This window comes from Camponotus floridanus, unplaced genomic scaffold (assembly GCF_003227725.1).
Source record: "Camponotus floridanus strain SB8 unplaced genomic scaffold, Cflo_v7.5 scaffold3, whole genome shotgun sequence".
NCBI lineage: Eukaryota > Metazoa > Arthropoda > Insecta > Hymenoptera > Formicidae > Camponotus > Camponotus floridanus.
This window is the reverse complement of record NW_020229436.1, coordinates 2216241-2236039: the sequence shown is the minus strand read 5'-3', so window position 1 is coordinate 2236039 and position 19799 is coordinate 2216241. Positions and strand designations below refer to the sequence as shown.

Genomic DNA, 19799 nt, shown 5'->3' with positions numbered 1-19799 from the left:
TGGTCGCGGAATTCGCAGAATTCTCGAGAGGAATTCCTTTCAAGGAAAGAGATTGCCATTCGAAAAATAAAATCTTTCTTTTTTTCGATCGTGTCATTGAAACTGATTTCGGAGTAGCCGTTCAAGTGAATCGCTCGTTTCGCAAAAGTGTGTAATTTTTAAACGGTAATATATAATGAATAATATTATATAATATTTGAGAATATAGGGAAGAGAGAAGAGACGTCTTTTTCATAAACAGATAAGTTTTCCTCTGTCTTTATATTTACATCGAGCGGCTGACATTGACGTGTTTGTCATTGACGTGTTATCGGAGTTATGCGCGAAAGTTAAAGATGTAATGTTAAAATTACATTATATATATTCTTACGCACGTTATTATTGAAAGATATATTCAACTAATAATACATAGATTTTAATATTGTAGCTTCTCAATATTTTTTTCAACATTGTGTGAGAATTGAACGTTACTCAAAGAATATTTATGATTAAAAAAAATATATAAAAGAGAAATAGTTCGCGACACTACCCGTAAAGAATAGAATATTATTAATTTAATCTGGAATATATGTGAATTATTATTATTAAAGTACTTTTGCAATATTTAAAATTTCTCGTTCTCATTACATAAAATGTTTCTACATTATCGATTAATAACATTTTTTTGCTAAAACTATATTACGCATGATTATTAATAATATAATAAGTTAATGGAAAAGATATGAAATATTTTTATCGAATTTTGCAAATGTAATTTCTTATATATTTGATGATATTTATCTTTCGATATTTGCATGGGAATCTTTACGGATGATTAATATATTTGATATCAATTAAATATATTTATTTATATAGTAAATTAAATTAAATTTACATAATTGCGGCTATAAACGTAAAGATTATTTATTAATTATCTTCAAAGCAGTAAGGATTTAATGAACATGTGCGCCTAATTATGGTCGCACAGATCCGAGCGCAGATGGAAGGAATGTAATTACACTCGCCTTTGTATCTAACGAATTGAGTAAATCAAAGTACACGAAGTCTTCGCTTAATTGACTCGATCTTTTAGAAACATAATCGAAAGCAAGTAACTCAATTAAAGTGTAATTTCTTTAGTTCTTTTTAATCCTTTGAGTACCGTTTTATCTTTACTTATTCACAATGTCTAACGTATCACACAATGAGATCGGACAGAGAATTGAGCGAATAAAACTGTTTACGTTTCAGCTAAAAATAAAATTAGAAATAAAATTGAAAACATGATTAATATAGATTAATTCTTTTTTTTATATATCGTTAATTATTATTATAAATATTAAATATTATTCTTAAATATATTATCATCTTAATTATTATGTTGAATATTTTTAAATATTATTCTATATATTAGATATTATTCTTAAATATTATATATATATATATATTACAAGTGATTATTATCGATGTAATTATTTTATATATGTAAAATGCGTATAAATTCATGCGGGATAACGCGAAGTGCATCGTCGCGTTTCGGACGAGTAAATCTGAATTTTCAAATTTCGCGCGCGATTAAGAACGCGCGGCTAAATTTCGATAACTCAAGCGAGGATTGCCAACGTGATAACGAAAATCGCGACGTCGAATTTTGCGTTTCACGCGAAAGATCGGCGGGAACCTTCGTGTGCCTTTTATCTCCGTTGAAACGAAACTCGCGAAAGACAATCTTCTGTTTCGAAGGCTGGTGCGCGTCGTCGTCATCGTCGTCGTTGCCGCTGTTTGGATTCCTGGCATGGAATGATCTGCACGCCGTGACTCTTCCCACGCAGAACGACCGGCCCAGGACTCTTCGAGGATGACGGGCAGACACGCGGAACGAGCCGTTGCCGTTCGGTGAGTACCTTTTCCTTTTCTTTTTTGTAAAATAACAGCATTTGAGGCATGCACGTACAGCGAATGTACGTGCTGTAAACATGATAGCTTTAGGCTCGGACTTAAAATTTGTTCGTTTTAACTGCATTTAAATAATCAAAAAAAGCTTTTTTATATGTATATATAAGAAGGCTTTTTCTGATTTAAAAAAAAAATCTTCTAAATCTTTTTATTTTATTTTTATCGTTAATAGCAGATTATTTTTTTAATAAATATATATATAAATAATAAATAAATGAAAAAGGTTCTAATATATATAAATATATATGTGTATATATATGTATGTATGTACAATATGTATATAAAATTGATGTTTTTCGAAAAAAAAAATGTCATTTTCTATCACAAATAATGCTCGATATTGAATATCTTTAGAATTAATCTAAATTCAACTAAAATTTTATTAAAGTAAAATCGATTTAAACTAAATAAAGATATACATATGAAAGCTTTTTCCTCATTTAGTTTTAAATGGATTTTAGCAGAGTTATATATATATGGATTATATATATATATATATATATATATATATATATATATAACTTGATTGTTAATTTTATAAAAATATTCAATACTGCGAACTAGTTATTTAAAATGACATTTTCTATTGAGAGCAAACCGATTTTAAACTTATCAGAGATTCTTCTAATAATATTTAAGTTGATTCGATGTAGAAATGAGAGAGAGGTAGACGTAAATTAAAAATTTCCCGATCGATGTTTATTTTAGCTGCCCTGTTTCCAGGTATTATGATATCTCGATTTGCTCCTGAATCGTGTGCAATATATTCGTGTTCATTAACCTTTTTCATTGTGCTGCTATGCATCGCGTTTTCGACTTGCAGTCTAGATATTAATATTTATTTACTATTAAAATTTGTGAGGTAGAAAAAACAGAAATGTTATAAAAATTGATTACTCGTACAAATAAATTCTGGCAATATAAAGTTAATTTAAATAAAAAAAGCATGTTTTATTCGAATATTTCTATCGTCAAAAAGCAATGAATAATTGAAATATATTCAATATTATTGATTCTTCTTTTTATATTAATAATGCTGATGTTTTACAAAATTTAAAATGTTATTAGTAGGGCTGGTGATTTCTTTTAGTTTGAAGGCTTCGATATTCGAAGATTCGAAGCTTTGATATTAAAATCTTCAAAAATCGAAATTTGAAAGTTTCGAAGCTTCGAAAGTTATATTATCGCGATAAATATATATTTATAAAATTATATGATAAAATCTAAATAAAATACTGCATTTATGTGGCTAAATATGAAAAATATTTCTAAAAATTTTGTTTTTCAATCATTTTTAATAATTTATTAATAATTTATTTTTTAAATAATTTTTTGTGTATATATATTAATTAATTTATTCATTTTTATTTACACTATTTTCAACATTTCTTACATGAATTTTCAAGAATATATTTTTCGGAGCTTCGAATCTTTGAAAATTGTCAAAAATAATAGCCCTACTTATTAACACAAGTATAATATATCTTGTATATTTTTTATTTTAGTTTCTATTTTTGTTTAAAATATCTCGTTTACGTCTTTTTCACGAGTGAGATATATACTATAATTATGACATAACGACACACACACATATCATAATTATTTTATAAGACTTTCTATCGGTTTCTCTTTGTCTCTGTCACTCTCCATTATTATTAGGTAAATCGTAAAGATTCTATTATGATTAGTGCAAAGTTTTTAAAATTTTTTTTGCGATGCAAATCTACCGAATATGCAATTATAAGTTTCGCAAAAGATAAGCTTTTCTCAAAATATGCGCACCTACCGCTCGACAAAATCTTGTTTATACCGACGCACGGGGATGTAATATCGTTAATGTAAAGTTCGCCGGTCACGAACGCCTTACTCAATTCGGCTTGTTTTCGCGCTCATGCGGTTGTAACACTTCGCTGGGAGCAATTACGAAACTCGCGGTCTAAGTTTGCCTCGCGAGCAGTCGCGATAATGAACCGAGATCGCCGTGTGGTATTCCAGTGCAACATTGTGTATATGCTACCATTTGGAGAGAACATCTTGCGCGTTAACCCTTGAAATAATAATGGTATAATGGGAGAGACGCTATAAAGCATCCCCGTTCTCGGAAACGCCCCTTCGCATTTCTCCATGTCTAAAAATTCGCGTACAAATCTTTTTTCCCTACCAATTCAAAAATTTAGAAGAATTTACATGTAAAATATGCTAGTAGATATATTAGTAGATAAATTACGACTGTTTTGAAAATACCAGGCGTTGTTTTATCGTCAAGCTAAACTTTGGGAATTTATCTTGATTTTGCGCGTCTTAGGACACCGTGTATAACGCCGCAAACTTTTTCACGCGCAATGTAAGCCATACCTTCAAAGTTACGTAGTCGTATTATAACAAACAATAGATCGTTTCTCGTTTCTCATGCGCGGTAAAATTCGGTAAAATTCGATAAAATTACACGCGTGCACCGCTCAAGTTGCAGCGCAACGTTTTTCGACGTTTGCGCGCACGCGGATTTTATATATTTTATACAGAGCAAAAGCGTTTTCAAATATTTACCCAGTCGTATTTCGGCGGCGTGCTCGCCGAGGTGCTACACAAAGCAAAGTGTTACACAGGCTCTATTGCAGCGGTGCAATATTTTCTGCCGCGGCGCATTGTTTACCGATCGCGTCCTCGTTTACCACCCATTGATTTTACAACACACGTAAAACGACGACTACCATTTCGGCCGGTGCCGACCGATTTTTCAACCCTTGAGCAACGACGCGACCTCCCCACGAGGACAACAAACATGCTCGGGGTCGACGATATTGCAGTATTTTTCAATTACCTCGCGAGAGAGAAAGGAGGACGGTTTAGATCTCTCGATATTTTATAAAAATTTCAAAGATCGATTTTTCCCTTTGATTTTAGTTATCTCGATGACGAAAATAATTTTTAATTAGCTTTGCCCTGATTATACGTCAGCATACATCAAATATGCTCATACGTCCATATTTGACAATTTATTTTTTAATTTTGCACAAAGAGTGACATTTAAAGAGCAAAATTTAAATGTATGAAAAATTAAAATACGTGGGATTTATTTATCCTTAATAATTTCTACGATCTTCTTCGCATCGTCATTTAATTAATCGTCAATTGAAATGCAAATATGTTTTCCTCTTTTAGCTTACTTTCAACTATTTACGTTTCACAGAAGGAGCATTATATTATACATGTCTGAGAATGTGTTGCTGCTTTTCGTGCAAGTTTTTAGGCATAATGGATGCGAATTACGAACGTGTGAAAGTTAGGCGAATTAAAAAACGGGCAAAGTCGCGGAAGCGAGTTCGTATGCTGTAAAGAATAAACGAGCGGCTTTGCTTTCGGTATTCGTTGTTGCGTTTCGAGGGAACTTGAGCATATCACTTTATAAAACTGTAGAAAACGGGTTTCCGGAGAGAAATGCTCCGGCGCATCCGCTAGGCAATAATCGTTTCCAAAGAAGAGTGCTTGAAGCGGAAAGTTCTCGGCACATTTTTCATTAAGCGCGCGAATCCTCGGATTTAATTGAAACCGAATATCATGGCAGGACTTGAAATTTCGCCCTTTCCGTGTTGCCTTTTTTCCCTTTTTCTTCCTCCTTGCAACGAGAGGCCTTAGAGCTCTGAGCCTAATAAATGACATCTTGCAAATCGTGGACCTTCATATTCGCAGATGTTATTATTTTAAATATATTTTTAAAATCTCGAGATCCCTATAAATTATGTTTACGCGTAAATTGATTATCGTAATTATTATCATAAAAAATCGAAGAGTTAAAGAGTTGCTCATCGCAAATTTTCTTTCTCGTTATTAATACATGCTTTCGAATCGTGGACCTTCATATTCGCAGATGTCATTTTAAATATATTTTAAAGATCTTGAAATTCCTATAAATTATGTTTACGCGCAAATTAATTGTCGTAATTATTATTATAAAAAATCGAAAGGTTAAAGAGTTGCTCATCGCATATTTTTCTTTCTCGTTAATACATGCTTTCGAATCGTGGACCTTTATATTCGCAGATGTCATTTTAAATATATTTTAAAGATCTTGAGATTTCTATAAATTATGTTTACGCGCAAATAGATTGTCGTAAGTATTAGCATAAAAAATCGAAAGGTTAAAGAGTTGTTCATCGCTTATTTTCTTACATTTTCTTTCTCGTTATATGATTTCGAATCGTAGATCTTCACATTTACAGATGTCATTTTAAATATATTTTAAATAAATTTTAAAAACTTCGAGATTCTCGTAAATTATATTTATATACGAATTGATTGTTTTATCTTTGTATTATAATTATTCAAAAATCGAAAGGTTAATTGCTCGTCGCATATTTTCTTCTCATATTTTCTTTCTCTTTATGATACGTGATTTCGAATCGTGGACCTTCACATTCACAGGTGGCATTTTAAGTATATTTTAAAAATTAGGAGATCCTGTAAATTACATTTACACGCGAATTGATTGTCTTTGTCTTTGTATTATAATTATTCAAAAATCGAAAGGTTAAAGAATTATTTGTCGGATATTTTCTTTTTATATTTTCTTTCTCTTTATGATACATGATTTCGAATCGTGGGCTTTCACATTCGCAGGTGTCATTTTAAATATATTTAAAAAATCTCGAGGATCCTGTAAATTATATTTATACGTGAATTGATTATCTTTGTCTTTGTATCATAATTATTCAAAAATCGAAAGATTAAAGAATTTTTTGTCGCATATTTCCCTTCGTGTTATAAGATATGATTCCGAATTCGCATCATCGCCTGAGAAACCATTCAAGTTCATGATTTGAAAAGTCTCACGTTTCGTAATCGATAAATTGATTTTATCAGATTTTAGCTTCGACTCTGATCTATCTCGTATCCATTCGTAAGCAAGCTGGGTTTATTTCGCGTAAGCTGAATACTGTGGTACTCGAGGCACGCAAGGTCGTCCGATCGTCATCGAGGCGCTGGCGAACGTCATGGTGAAAGTCTATTTCGCGTGGTAGGGATCTCTTGCTCATACGTTCATGCAGGAATGAACACGGAATCGTTCTTGGAACGAAAGTCCCCGGGTCGGAAAACTTCAGCTGACCTGCTGCTGCGAAAAAGTCGCAGCTTCGTATTCGAAACAAGTCAAGTTTTCAAATAGCTTCCCGTAAACTTGGTACCTCTTTTTCTAGGATATCATTATAATTGATAGAATTTTTTAATATAATTTTAATGTAATTTTTAAATATAATTTCTGATATTTTTCACATAAAATACGCGCAAAACAAGTAACAATTTGACTACTTAACCTGCTGTTGGAAATTGAACGTACCCGTTACAGTGTTAAACACTTCCGTTTGAGCACGAAGTAGTCAAATATGTAACTAGGTGTACAAAACGAACGATTAAAACGATTGAAGCTGAAAGTACAACGGTATCGAGCTGGTCTCAATACGCTGCTGGTAAATATTCGGCATATTGAAATACCTTCATATATTGCCGGTCACAGCTATTTTAGTAACTTTTATGCGATCGGTCTCGATGGTAAATTATAAACAACATTCAAAATTAATGCGCTTGTGCGAAAGCTTTTTGAAATGTAAAATGTTAATACCTTATTTGTCGTGACTGATTATTAAATATTTTTGATGTATAGTAAAAATTTTTTATGCTGGCAGTAAAGCTTTATTTTGAAAATATTTAATGTATTGGTAATATTTTAACGAATAAAAATAAATAAATTTTTCATGTTGAGTTGAATGTAAATTAAATGCAAATTAAATTGACGAGAAAAATCTCTCTTTCTCTCTCTATCATTAAGTCTAAAAGTAAACTTTGCCGAAAAAATATATTCGTTAAAATATACTTTACATACATGAAATCAAGATGATATATTTTCGTTTTTATCGATTGACATTGTTATAAATAATATTTTTTTTAAATAGCATATGAATCACTTTTATTTTGAGACTCGATGTAAATTTAATTTGCGAATAAAAATTACAGGAGATCTTTTTTAAAACAAATTTATATCGATCTTTTTGAAACGTGAATTGTTGTTACAAGAAATTTGTTCAATTTTCCATTGTTTCATTTGTTCTTTAAACTCGATAATCGATTTAAACGAGCTACCGCAATTTTTCGATTGATCCTATCTCGAATGCAGCGGACTGTCTATGAATTTGACCTACCCACATTCAGCAGTATCGCCATTAAGATGTCCATTAGTCTCGTGTGTCTTTGTCAGGCTAATCAAACAATACGTCGCCTTGATTGTATTGCTGAAATAGGCACTTGATTGTCGTGATTATACGAGAGAGCTACAAATGAGCCCGCGTGATAGATATCCCTCGCGAAGTACGTTCAATATATAACGAGTGTAATCATTATACTCAGACACTTTGTTGCACTTTTAGAAGCGTTTTAAAGTTTATTATTGCAATATTGAATGACGCATTTTTCGTGAAAAAATCTATCGTTAAAATTCGAAGCTTCTACCTACTACATATATTCGTAAATTTTGATAGCTCTAACGTAAATAAAAAATGAATACGTTATGTTAATTTTTGAAATTTGATATTAATTTTTTTCCATTAGAGAAAAGGGAATATTAACATCTTAATAGATTTAAGTAACTAACCGCGATAAATGAACGGCTTTTCTCGAATTAATCTACAGGGACGCTCATAAATAATGCAATATTACTCATCATGCAATTTGAAATGGTTTTTACTTTCATAAAAGTTTAATTTGAATTTCAGTTACTAAAATACTGAAAAAAAACTTAAAATGAAAAGGTAAAAATTAAAAATTTAAAATGCTCAGTTTCATGAGATTATCGACGTTAAAAAAGATTAGCTTCATAAGATTGACAATTCTAGAACATCATATGTATTATCATTTCGTTAAAACAGCAAAGATAACTCGTTAAATTTCTAAAAACGTCAGGTAGAAAATTAAACGAGCGCACTGTGTCCAAGGACGGAATTTGGCGGAGAGATTATTGCTCCTCTTATTAGAATCAATTAAAGGATTTCACTGCTAGAGCGTTTTATATATGACATGCCTCGCGCCATTTCGGCTTCCCCAGAATGAAAAGGTTGCGAACTTGTAATCTTGTTAGGACGTAAAACTGGAAGTTTGCGACTTCATAAATTCAATCTCACGCGGCCGTATATAGTCGTTATTAAATTAAGCGCGGTCGCGCGTTTCAAGTCTGTTCTATCGATATTACTTGAAACGAAATTAATGTGAAAGTAATGCACGATTCAAATTAACACGTAATTGCAATATTCCATAATTTACTTTGCTATTTTCATCGATATTTTCATAATTTTAAAGTTCGTCATCAATCATCTTGTTGCTGGAAAAAGAAAATAAATAAAAATTATGTCAAGTAATACTGATAAGCCTGTGATTAGCAGAAAGAAATTTGAAAACACTCAAAAATTATTGATACATATGTTTTTTTTTTCTTAATTTTTAACCTCATATGTTCGATATTTTAATAATTAAATTAAAAATCCAGATTCTTAGTCGCTTAAAAATTGAATTGACTTAATTTGCAGTTAAAGATAGCCGAGATATTTCGTATTAGGATTTTGTATATATTAAACTTTTAATTTTTCAGAATGTTTTGATAATTTTTTAACATTTTTATTGATGTTTGATTGGAGACCGAGCGTAACATCCTCGGCTAGAGACGGGCCTGGGATCTCGATGATGTACCGTATAAGCAACGTTAGCTTAAACCGTTACTCCGGTATGTCGCTTCACCTTTATCGTAGACGGAAATACAGCAGACGCGAGGCATGTTTATTGCGTACGTGCGTAACGTGTCTTCCGACTTCCTCGAACATAAATTGTTCCGCGATTTTTGTCGTGCGGCGACTATCAAACGACGAATTTCCAACGGGGATAATATAGTATATCGACGAGTTGAAAAATCAAACTCGATATTCAAATCCCGCCACGTATTCGCTCGATTAAATCGCGATGTTAAACGCGCATTCGCGTCCCGAATTCAATAACACCCTCGGATTTGCAACGTTCGCCCCCGCGAAAGTTTCCCGCGATGCTGATTCTCTAATTGCAAGCCGTAGCTTGCAAGCTAATCGACCAAAGTCACATTGCAATCCCGCGAAAAATAATTTGTGGACGACAGAAAAAAAATTCATCTCGAATTCGTGCATATAATGCAGATCTCGTGGCTCTCGTAAACGAAATGCCCGCTGTTGTTTCATGTACGCATTGGATATGATAGATAGGATCCGAAACTACTGGAACAGATGTATGGGTGTCCGGAAAGTGATTTATCATACGGTTGGCTGGGAGACCCGACAGAACTTTGCGTTGGAGGATTTCTCTCGGTATTACGCTACGTGCGGGATGCTGCGGGAAAAAAAAACATGTTACGCATCAATCGGGTGACTCAAAAATTGTCCGCGAAAATTTGCCGCAAATTTTTGTAAATATTGTAAAAGCACGAATGACACATTAAACTTTAGCTGGGATCGTTGGTGCTTTAATGTTCAACTCCAAATTCTGCGCACACACAAAAGCTTTTCACATTAAATGAATATTAATACACAAGGTATTGTTCAAATATGAGAATATGTACCTGTACCAATTGTAATATTAGCAAGTTTATTACATGTTGTAATATTTTGATTTTAATTAAGAACTCTCATTTTGTCTTCATTTAGCTGATATTGTCTCGCTTTTGCAAATGTAATGTGCTATTTCAAATGTTTGTTTGTTTACGAAGATATTTTCTTTCGCTTTAACGTGAAAAATTTATTTCAGAAATACGTGTTGAGGCAATTTAATGAACGTTTATTTGCGCATAATGTAGGATTTAAAAAATAATTCCTCTCCGTGCGTATATTTTTTTTTATCGGGAACACCTTGTATAACGCGCCCTCCCGTGAGATTCGCATGCCACGCACTTGTACTGGAAGTATCTCTTCTACTCGAAGAGGTATCTTGAGTTGGAATACCACGCGAGAGCTCGAGGCGAGGTCAGGATCCGCCGGAGGATATTCGTGAAGGCGAGATGCGAGTAGCGATGGCGCCGATACCCTCGCGACGTATCGAACGGCGTGTGTTAAGCTCTCCTAATGTTAGCTGCACGTGTGGCAAAAAGATTTAAATTTTATTTATTCTGTCGAAAATTTTCTAAAATATCCAATCGTTCCTGTTGGCGAAATAATGCGTCACATAAATAAAATGCAGCAGATTCTTTCTTTCGTATTTACATATCTTCGCAAGTGATTCGGAAAATGCGTAAAGAAATTTATTACCATATTTTCTTATTGAAGTTAAAGTATTGACTGTTATCGAAAAAAATATGTGTAGATATTGTAAAAAAAACATATAAAATGAAAAAAGATGAATTGTGAAATACACGATATGCTTTGTTTTATATTTCTTTATTAAAGTAACGCTTCTAGTTGCTTTAATAAAGTTAAAATTATGCGTTTCACTTTTAATCGTGCAAATTAATATCCAATAATATGTATATTGCAAATATATATAAAAAATATATATAAATACATTGCACGTGTGTGCGTTAAGCATTGGCATTCGAGCACTCTTGCGAGGTAATGCCGACAATTTTGAGGACACGGAATGACCTTAACAAGCGTGCTTGCAGGCTTGCAGTGCTTGAAAATTTGCAAGCGAGAGTATCGGGTCGAGGGCCATCGCTATCCGCGCGCAATCTTCTACGCGTAGCGACCGTATGGTCGATGACCCAGAGGATGTGCTAACGGATCGTAACGTGCGACCGAATAAAGAGACTCCCGAAGAAAGACGCTCGTGTATGTCTTTAAGTCTCTCTAACGCGATAAATCACAGATGTAAGCTCGCTACAATTTTTTAAACGTTAAACATTGAAAATCGCAATTAATTCAATATATAAAGCTTACATATTTTAGCTCCAGCGAGCCTTTCATTTATTTCACGGTAAATTGCTCAAGTTTAAATATTAAATATCTTATCGCTGATTAATTTGCAAGTGAAATGTATTCAAAAGGAAATCACTAATAAAGCTTTATTATTTATTCGTGCCATGTTCAACTTTCAAAGAGGAACATTGGACCCTTGATGTTTTAGTAAAATTAAATTAAAAATGTTTTGAATTTGAAAAGAGGGAGAACAACTGCAAACTATCGAATATTATGATCTCGTGTAACACTATTGATAACTTTTCCAAACACTGAGAACTCGCGCGCAAATATTTTCTTTCTCTTTTTTTAAATAAGTTTTATTTTTTATTTTTTATCAAATAAATTTCCCCTGCGCGCGATTGTTATATATATATATATATATATATTTTTTTTTTCTTTCTCTTTTTTTAAATAAGTTTTATTTTTTATTTTTTATAAAATAAATTTCCCCTGCGCGATTGTTTTATATATATATATATATATATATATATATATATATATGCACACATATATACATACATATTATACATGATTTTTGATACACCCTGTATGTTTGTATATGCATAGCGCGGTCGTACGTACATAGATGCTCCTGTCACGCACGTCGTGCACAGTCCTAACCATATACGCGGCTGCCCAACATCGTGTGTACATAAGGTTCATATATGTGGTGCACTTGGTGCACTGCCATATATCAACGCGTGTACATCTCTCGTATGTGTGACGCACGTGAACACACACACACACGCACACATGCACACATATGTACGCGGACAGAGGTGTAATGCCGGCGTGTACCCACGAGCTGGCACGTGCATCCGCGGCAGGTATATTCGCTCGCACAAGCTTCGTGTCGACGATGCCGCTTACCGTATTCTGCCCGCCCAATAAGCCGAGGTGTTCATGCCTGGATGTGAACTAGAAATGCGTTATAGCGCGGAGAGGATACGAAAATATAAACGGGGAACGCTGTACTTTATAACTGGATGACACAGAGAGCGAATATATTATTTTGCGAGTTTACTTACCGCGGATCGCGATTCGCGCTCTTGCGGTCGCGAGTAGTGAAAGATGTTTAGATGTATAATCATATCAAACTTTTTTTTTGCATCAATCATAAATTAATACGAGTTTCCACTTGAAAGAAGGAAAATACAAGGATTTATTTACGTATGAGAGTTTCCAATTTTATTATGGAGATAAATTAAATATGGGTCAACGAAATAAAAACATTTAAATGGGGAATTACGTGTATGTTTATTAATCTAAAATTTATTTTTCCACATTTTACAAAGAAAAAGGTGAAGTATTAATCAATATTTTTACTTTATACAGTAGTGCTTTGGATATGTTACGAGTTACGAGGCAATTAAAATCATGTCAATAAAGATCAACGCTGATAACGTGCAATTATGCGCCTGTCAATGTTGCGATGTACGTCATAGCGCGGAGATTTCTCGTAAAAATCTGCGTACCGTTAACGGAAAGGAGATCAACGATCAATCGTGCGATGACTTTCGCATCGGGTTTGCTCGTGTAAACTCTTTGCTTATTTCGCCGAGCGGTAAATAGAAGAAATATCTCGTCTAAATGTCCGAGTTTCTGTTGCGTTTGAGGAACGAGAGTGAAGAAGACACGAGATAGTAATAGAATTTAATGAATGACGAGAAGGGAGAAGAAGGGATAGCGATGACACAGGAGTCTCGTATACAAGCATCGTAAAATCCTCGCGACAGCGGTCAGACGACGATCGTATCGCGTCGATTTTTATTTTCCCCAAGGAAATAAAGTTACACGTGTCGCACGTCGCGGATCATATCATATGGAGTTGCCGCAACTTTGAATCTTCAAATTCCCCGCGGATTGAGGAGAATTCTCTCCTCGGATCGCATGAAAAAATTGTCCCTCTAATACTCTTGCAAATAACTTAATAAAAAACAAAATTTACATTTTCTAATCGCGTAGAAATTCCTCGAAAAGTTTTCCGAAACTCGTAAACGAGTGACATAAAATCGATATTAATGTGAATTGATAATAAATTTTCTTGTTGCCTAAAATTCGTATTAATAAATTAACAATTTATTTTATCACATTTTAGTAATAAATTTCCGATTCTCCTCAAATCGAGGCGCGAGAATTTTCCGGAAATTGAAATTTTATCGAGATGGACGCGTACTTAACATGTTAGTGAAATTCGCAGATAGCTATCGGATTAATATCTCGGATTGCGAGCGGAATCGAAGATGGCGCGTTTACGGCTACGCTTTTTCTGGTCAGGAATAACGGCCTCTCGTGTAAAAAGGACCGCTTCCGGCGACGTAGCCGCGGTAAAACAGCAGTCGTGCAAAAGCCAACAGCGATATAAATCGTGCTGTGGAAAGCCGAGCTGTAAAACAATTGTATACAATCGCGATGTAACGTATATATATATGTATATATAAACTATTCTCTCTGGTTTTATTGGTAATTGTCGATGCGCCCTGTCGTTCGCTTTTATACGTCGCATAAAAGTTTAACTCCACTTATTCAAGCGGACAAGCAGTGTAACAGAATTTATTTTGATTTTTTTATTCAATTACAGCGCGCATTTTATAAGTGAATTGTCGAAAAAAGGACCTTTGTAGATTTCAAATCCCCGACTCGCGAGGTATCTCGCGAATATAGTATGAACACCTTGAACTTTCAAACTAATGAATTATGGATTATGCGATTCTTTTATTTTTAGATCCTTGAATATTGCACGTTGGAATCCTGTTTGTAAATTAATTATTCCATTTATAATTATGTCATCATATTTCCGTGTGAAAGTACAACGTAAATTAATACGGTGGAAGGAAAACTCACAATGTTTCATTCTGACTGAAAATAACATATATGCATATATGTTACACATGTATGTAAAACGTCGCGGTTTAGCAGACGCTGACGTTTCATTCGACAATTTCATCAATCGATTAACGGTCCGGCTATTTCATGACCAACCGTGTGCGCGTAACACGATGTGTCGCTGATTCCGGTTTCCCTCTTTTCGAGAGATGTAACGGAAATGCATGTTTGATATACATAACATTTGTTATCGGTGGAATTCGAGTCATCTGACTGAAAATTTCAACAAAACGATATTCGGATTTACTTTCCACAGAACGCGCGCATGCCAATTACTCTTATCAAATAAGCGCTCGCGTTGCGGCGTATTTATTAAAATCCATATCGCGTTTGTCGCGATAAAATTTCACGGTTGTGTCTATCTCTTTCTTTATCTCTTTGGTTTAAGAAACCCCTCGTACATTATACTTGAAATACAATACATTTCAGTCATACAATCTATGCCGACTGTTTGCAACGGTTTGAACAGACGTGTTATACCGCTATTATGTGCATAGTCGTTGCGAATCATGCGATTTCTTAGGTGCGGCGAAATTAAATTATACCATGCCAGGTTTATTATAATTTTTCACACACACACAGTGTGCAACGTGTGACGTAACGAGCAAAAGTAGGGTACAAGAGCGCTGTGAATGCTATTTCTGCCGAGTTCTTTGCATCATAAAGCGCGGAGATATCGCGTTAGGCCTGGGATAGACACGCAACTCGTCTCATTAAGATCGACTCTCGCTTTTTAAATACGCCTCTGTTAAGAGCGTGCTCTGCTTCTGCGGATTCCATTTACGCAATAGAGCGAGATTTCGCTTCTATTCATGCCCCAGTGTGGGATCATCCACGAAATTTCTTTGAAAATGAGGCACAGCCGCTCTTGAGTCCGTTGAAGAAGAATATTACTTCAGGTCGCTCATTCGACCATTTTTTTATTATTTGTTAATTATCTTCTTAGCATATATTAACTTTTTCATTACATTGTTACATTGGGACTAATGATTAATAATTCATTCTTGTATTTCAGCACGACTTTTTTAATATTGACTTTTTGCATTGAATATTGCGTGATTGTTATTCCTTTTCAAAAGGTCACATATTTGTGGTTGAAACATTGAGAATTTATTAATAAAATTATTTTTCCATATATATATATAATATAAAAGGATTTTCTCTATTGTATTATTTTGATTGGAATTAAATATCTCTAACTCCCATTACATATTTTTTTAGTTTATATTATTATAAATTTCTCAGAAATTATTAATTCATATTTTTTTAGCGAAATGATATTTCATTTGGCGAAAATTAAAAGTTATGTGCACATATACATTTTCTCATGTAAAAATAAAACTGAATTAATGTAGGGAAAGATGAGCACAAAGTATAAATACTAGTACTTTAGTCTCTTTAGAAGCGATTTATTTTGTTTGGACTGACTGACTAAAGTAATATAAAACGTTATTGCTATTTGCTCGTGCTAGTTTTCAAACGCGAGACACTATTAATTCGAAAATATTCTACCATATCTATCGCGCGCATTCCGATCGTATTTACATAAAAGCATTTGCATATTCTGTATTTAGCTTTACTCCATGTCGTTTAATTTATAGTTTTATTTACTTTATATGAATCACATTTGACGCGATGCAAAGATATATGTATATATACAGGGTGTTTCTTAATAAATGCGAAAAATTTTAGGAGATGATTCCTTGTCGAAAATTAAGGGGGATTTTTCATATAAACATTAAAGAGCTCTAATAAAAAATTGAATAGGGATTGCTAATTTCATTCCCTTAACAATACGGGAGGTTGAAAAAAATGTTAATAAATAACCTTCTTACTAGAAGAAAATATTCTCCTAATTTCATTTTTTTAACTTGTTCCAAATTTGAGAAAAAAATGAAAACCTAATTTTTACCTCCGTTTTTGGAGGAGTGTAACTCCACAGGGAGGAACGTATATGTTTATATGAAAAATTCCCCTTAATTTTCGACAAAGAATCATCGCTTAAAATTTTTCGCACTTATTAAGAAACACCCTGTACATATATAGGAGATCGTAGATTTCTAACATTTTTATACTTGTCAAATAATCTCTTGCTCGATTCATCTCGATCGCAATGCGATCTCGGGAGAAAAATCGCGCGTTCGTATGAATTTTCGGTCTCATTCTTTTCGTCGAAGACGGTTATTCATTGTCATGGGAATTTCTACGTCGAGTTGCATAATGAAAGGCGATATAGCCGAGGGAATAACGTTTCCGACCTTATGGTACTCGCGTTATCTCTTGATGCGCACTCTCTCGCGCACTCGTTACACTTACACTTACATGCGCTCGCTGAAAACAGCGCACAAACAGCGAAATTATCGCGCGGAGACGCGAAAATGCTCGTCGCGTCAGCCGTTTTCGACACCGATAACCCGCTGCTCGTTTTACCTGCTGCTGGTTCTCCCGATAGAGGACCAGCATTTGCGATGTGATGCGATAAAGAAATACGATGAGACACGCAATGCTCTTTTCAATGTATTCTGATAAGCCGCGATATCTCTCGAGAATCCAATTAATATTTTAAATCCTGGCGTGTGACATTGCATTCCGCCCGCTAACGATCACGATTACGTCAATAATGATTTATCTTTCTTCATATTATGTGATTTGAAACAGCATTATAAGGAATTTCTTGAGATAAAACTTACCTGGTGTCTCTCACGCGCGCTTTTCTTTTATCCAACTGGATAGATGATTTTTTTTATTGCACTTTTATATGCACTCTGTCTCTTTCTCTCTCTCTCTCTCTTGGAAATAAATTCATCGTGTGTATCAATTATTATAAAATTGTTAGTTTTTGATAAGCACCTGTTAAGCTAGCTGAAGAATATACAATGTGCTTACAATTAGATTGTGCGTTACACTCTTCTGGCGATACATTTTTGTCTGTGATATTATTTCATTCATTATACATTTCTACGACAAGCAACTTTATCATGATACTTCCTAAGTGAATGCAACGATAAATGCGGCACAATTTTTTCGTCCAACTTGCAAAATTGCGAGACCTAAGGCACTTTACAAGAGGTATATCTCTATCGAATCGTGAGTGTGCCAGAGTAAGGTTTGCACGAGAGACGAAACGAATTGTAGAAAGTTGTCGTACGACGATGTATTTTCTGCGATATTACACAGTTATGATGTATCGCAAGATTTTATCGAATAAAGAAAGAGATTTCATAGGACGTCAGATATATGCACGACGTCATGTCATAGGTATGAACAATTACTGAGAATTGGAATCTTCAAGACTATCAAGACTTGTCTAACACAATGATTTATTGTACGACACGTAATGTAATGTATTGTAAAATTAATGTATTGAATACTTTATAACTCGTGCATTATGCTTAAAGTCTCGTTTTAACTTCTTATTGACACGAAAAATATATAAAATTTTTTAAAAATAATTTTACCTTTGCCTTTAACTTGATTTTTTTATTACATTAATCATCTCTGGAAATTATAAAATTATTAATATTTCTTTATTTAAAATTATTAATTATTAATATTTACGTTAAGTATACATTGCACATTGAATCTGCTTTATGTTTTTCAATACTAAATGAGTCTTTTTTTTCATTTTTTAAAACCTATATTAAATCGGAATATAAATGTTAATCACCTTTATGTTATTTAGTAATATTTTCGTAAGCTTTTTTGTAGATATAAAAGAGAGAAAAAATTACAAGTACGAAAATATTAAAATTTTATGAAAAATATCCTATATAAATTGTTTTTATTCAATATTTTTCATAAAATTGTTTTTATCCTTTTTATATGAACGCTTTTTATCGCGTGGATAATTAATATCCTTTTATTAATCCTTATATTAATAATGTATACAATATTTTGACAAGATATTAATGTAATCGTGAAACATTATTTTATTATTCAAAAATCCTAAGAGCTCTTTAACGCGTCAGCAATTGTACATTGTGTCTTACAAATATGAAAATTCGAAAAGATTTTTTCTATTAAACGAACAGATAAACGGGATTACCCTGCATGAAGCAGACATAGGATTGTCACATGTTCACGTGTATCGATGAGTTTGCCATTGCTGAACATACGAATAAATGAAAAACTGCAAAAGAATGACGTGACTCTGATTTGTCACGTTCTGGAATTTTAGTCTTTCGCGTTTTTACAATCTCTTCTCGTTCTCATTAAAAATCTACCGCAAGATTTCATCCATCACATCATCTTCCTCGCGATTTGAAATTTTGTCGCTTGGAAAAAAATGACGTAAAATCCAAACACATTCGTTGTTATACACATGATTCATCTACATATATCGGAAAAATGTAGGAAAGAGGGGAACCAGTGATGTCGGTGCCATTTGAAACTGCAAGGAATTGCGAGAATGTACAATGTTACTGGAAGTTGAACGAGGCGCGTTGAGGAACTTTTGAAGGCAGGAAAAGCTCTAGTTCTCTATACTCACATTAATAATCCTTTTACTCGCTCGCGCCAGTAAAGCTCGCGGAAGCTTTCATAAAATTTTAACTTGATCACGTGCGGTGCATTTGCTTTAATGATACTTGATAAAAAAGCTCATTCGATCGACGTCAAGCTTATTGTTTTATGTTTACGAGCAAATATTCTCGATTTTTTTTTTGCAAAAGAGCACAGTTAAAGAGTTGAAAAAAAGGCAATATTCTGATAAAACGACATATGTGTGTGTGTAACATGTTATTTAGTTTTTTTTAGCTAACCGCACTTTCAACAATGAACATTGTATTGCATATGTGAAACAAATATATTAATGTATTACATATAATGCGCGCAACACGCAGACATAACAGACCTCACAATTACAAGTAAAAACTGACTTTCAAAGTAAAATGAAATATTTGCCCTCGCATTTCATATAAAATGATATTTAGTAAACATTAATTTAAAATTGAAAATGAAAAACGTATTACATGTAATATATTTTTATTCTGAATATAATATTATCATAAAATTGTGTATTGCTAAAGT

At 33.4% G+C, this 19799-nt stretch overlaps 1 protein-coding gene across 1 annotated transcript in view; it reads left to right on the top strand.

Annotated features, from left to right (window-relative positions):
* The window catches only part of LOC105252132 (cadherin-87A), a 185298-nt gene that overhangs the window by 527 nt on the left and 164972 nt on the right, over positions 1 to 19799 (top strand). Inside the window, exon 2 of the mRNA XM_025410179.1 lies at positions 1723 to 1875. Within this exon, the coding sequence (XP_025265964.1) occupies positions 1838 to 1875 (38 nt within the window). The 5' untranslated portion in view covers positions 1723 to 1837. The remainder of the gene's footprint in view (positions 1 to 1722; positions 1876 to 19799) is intronic.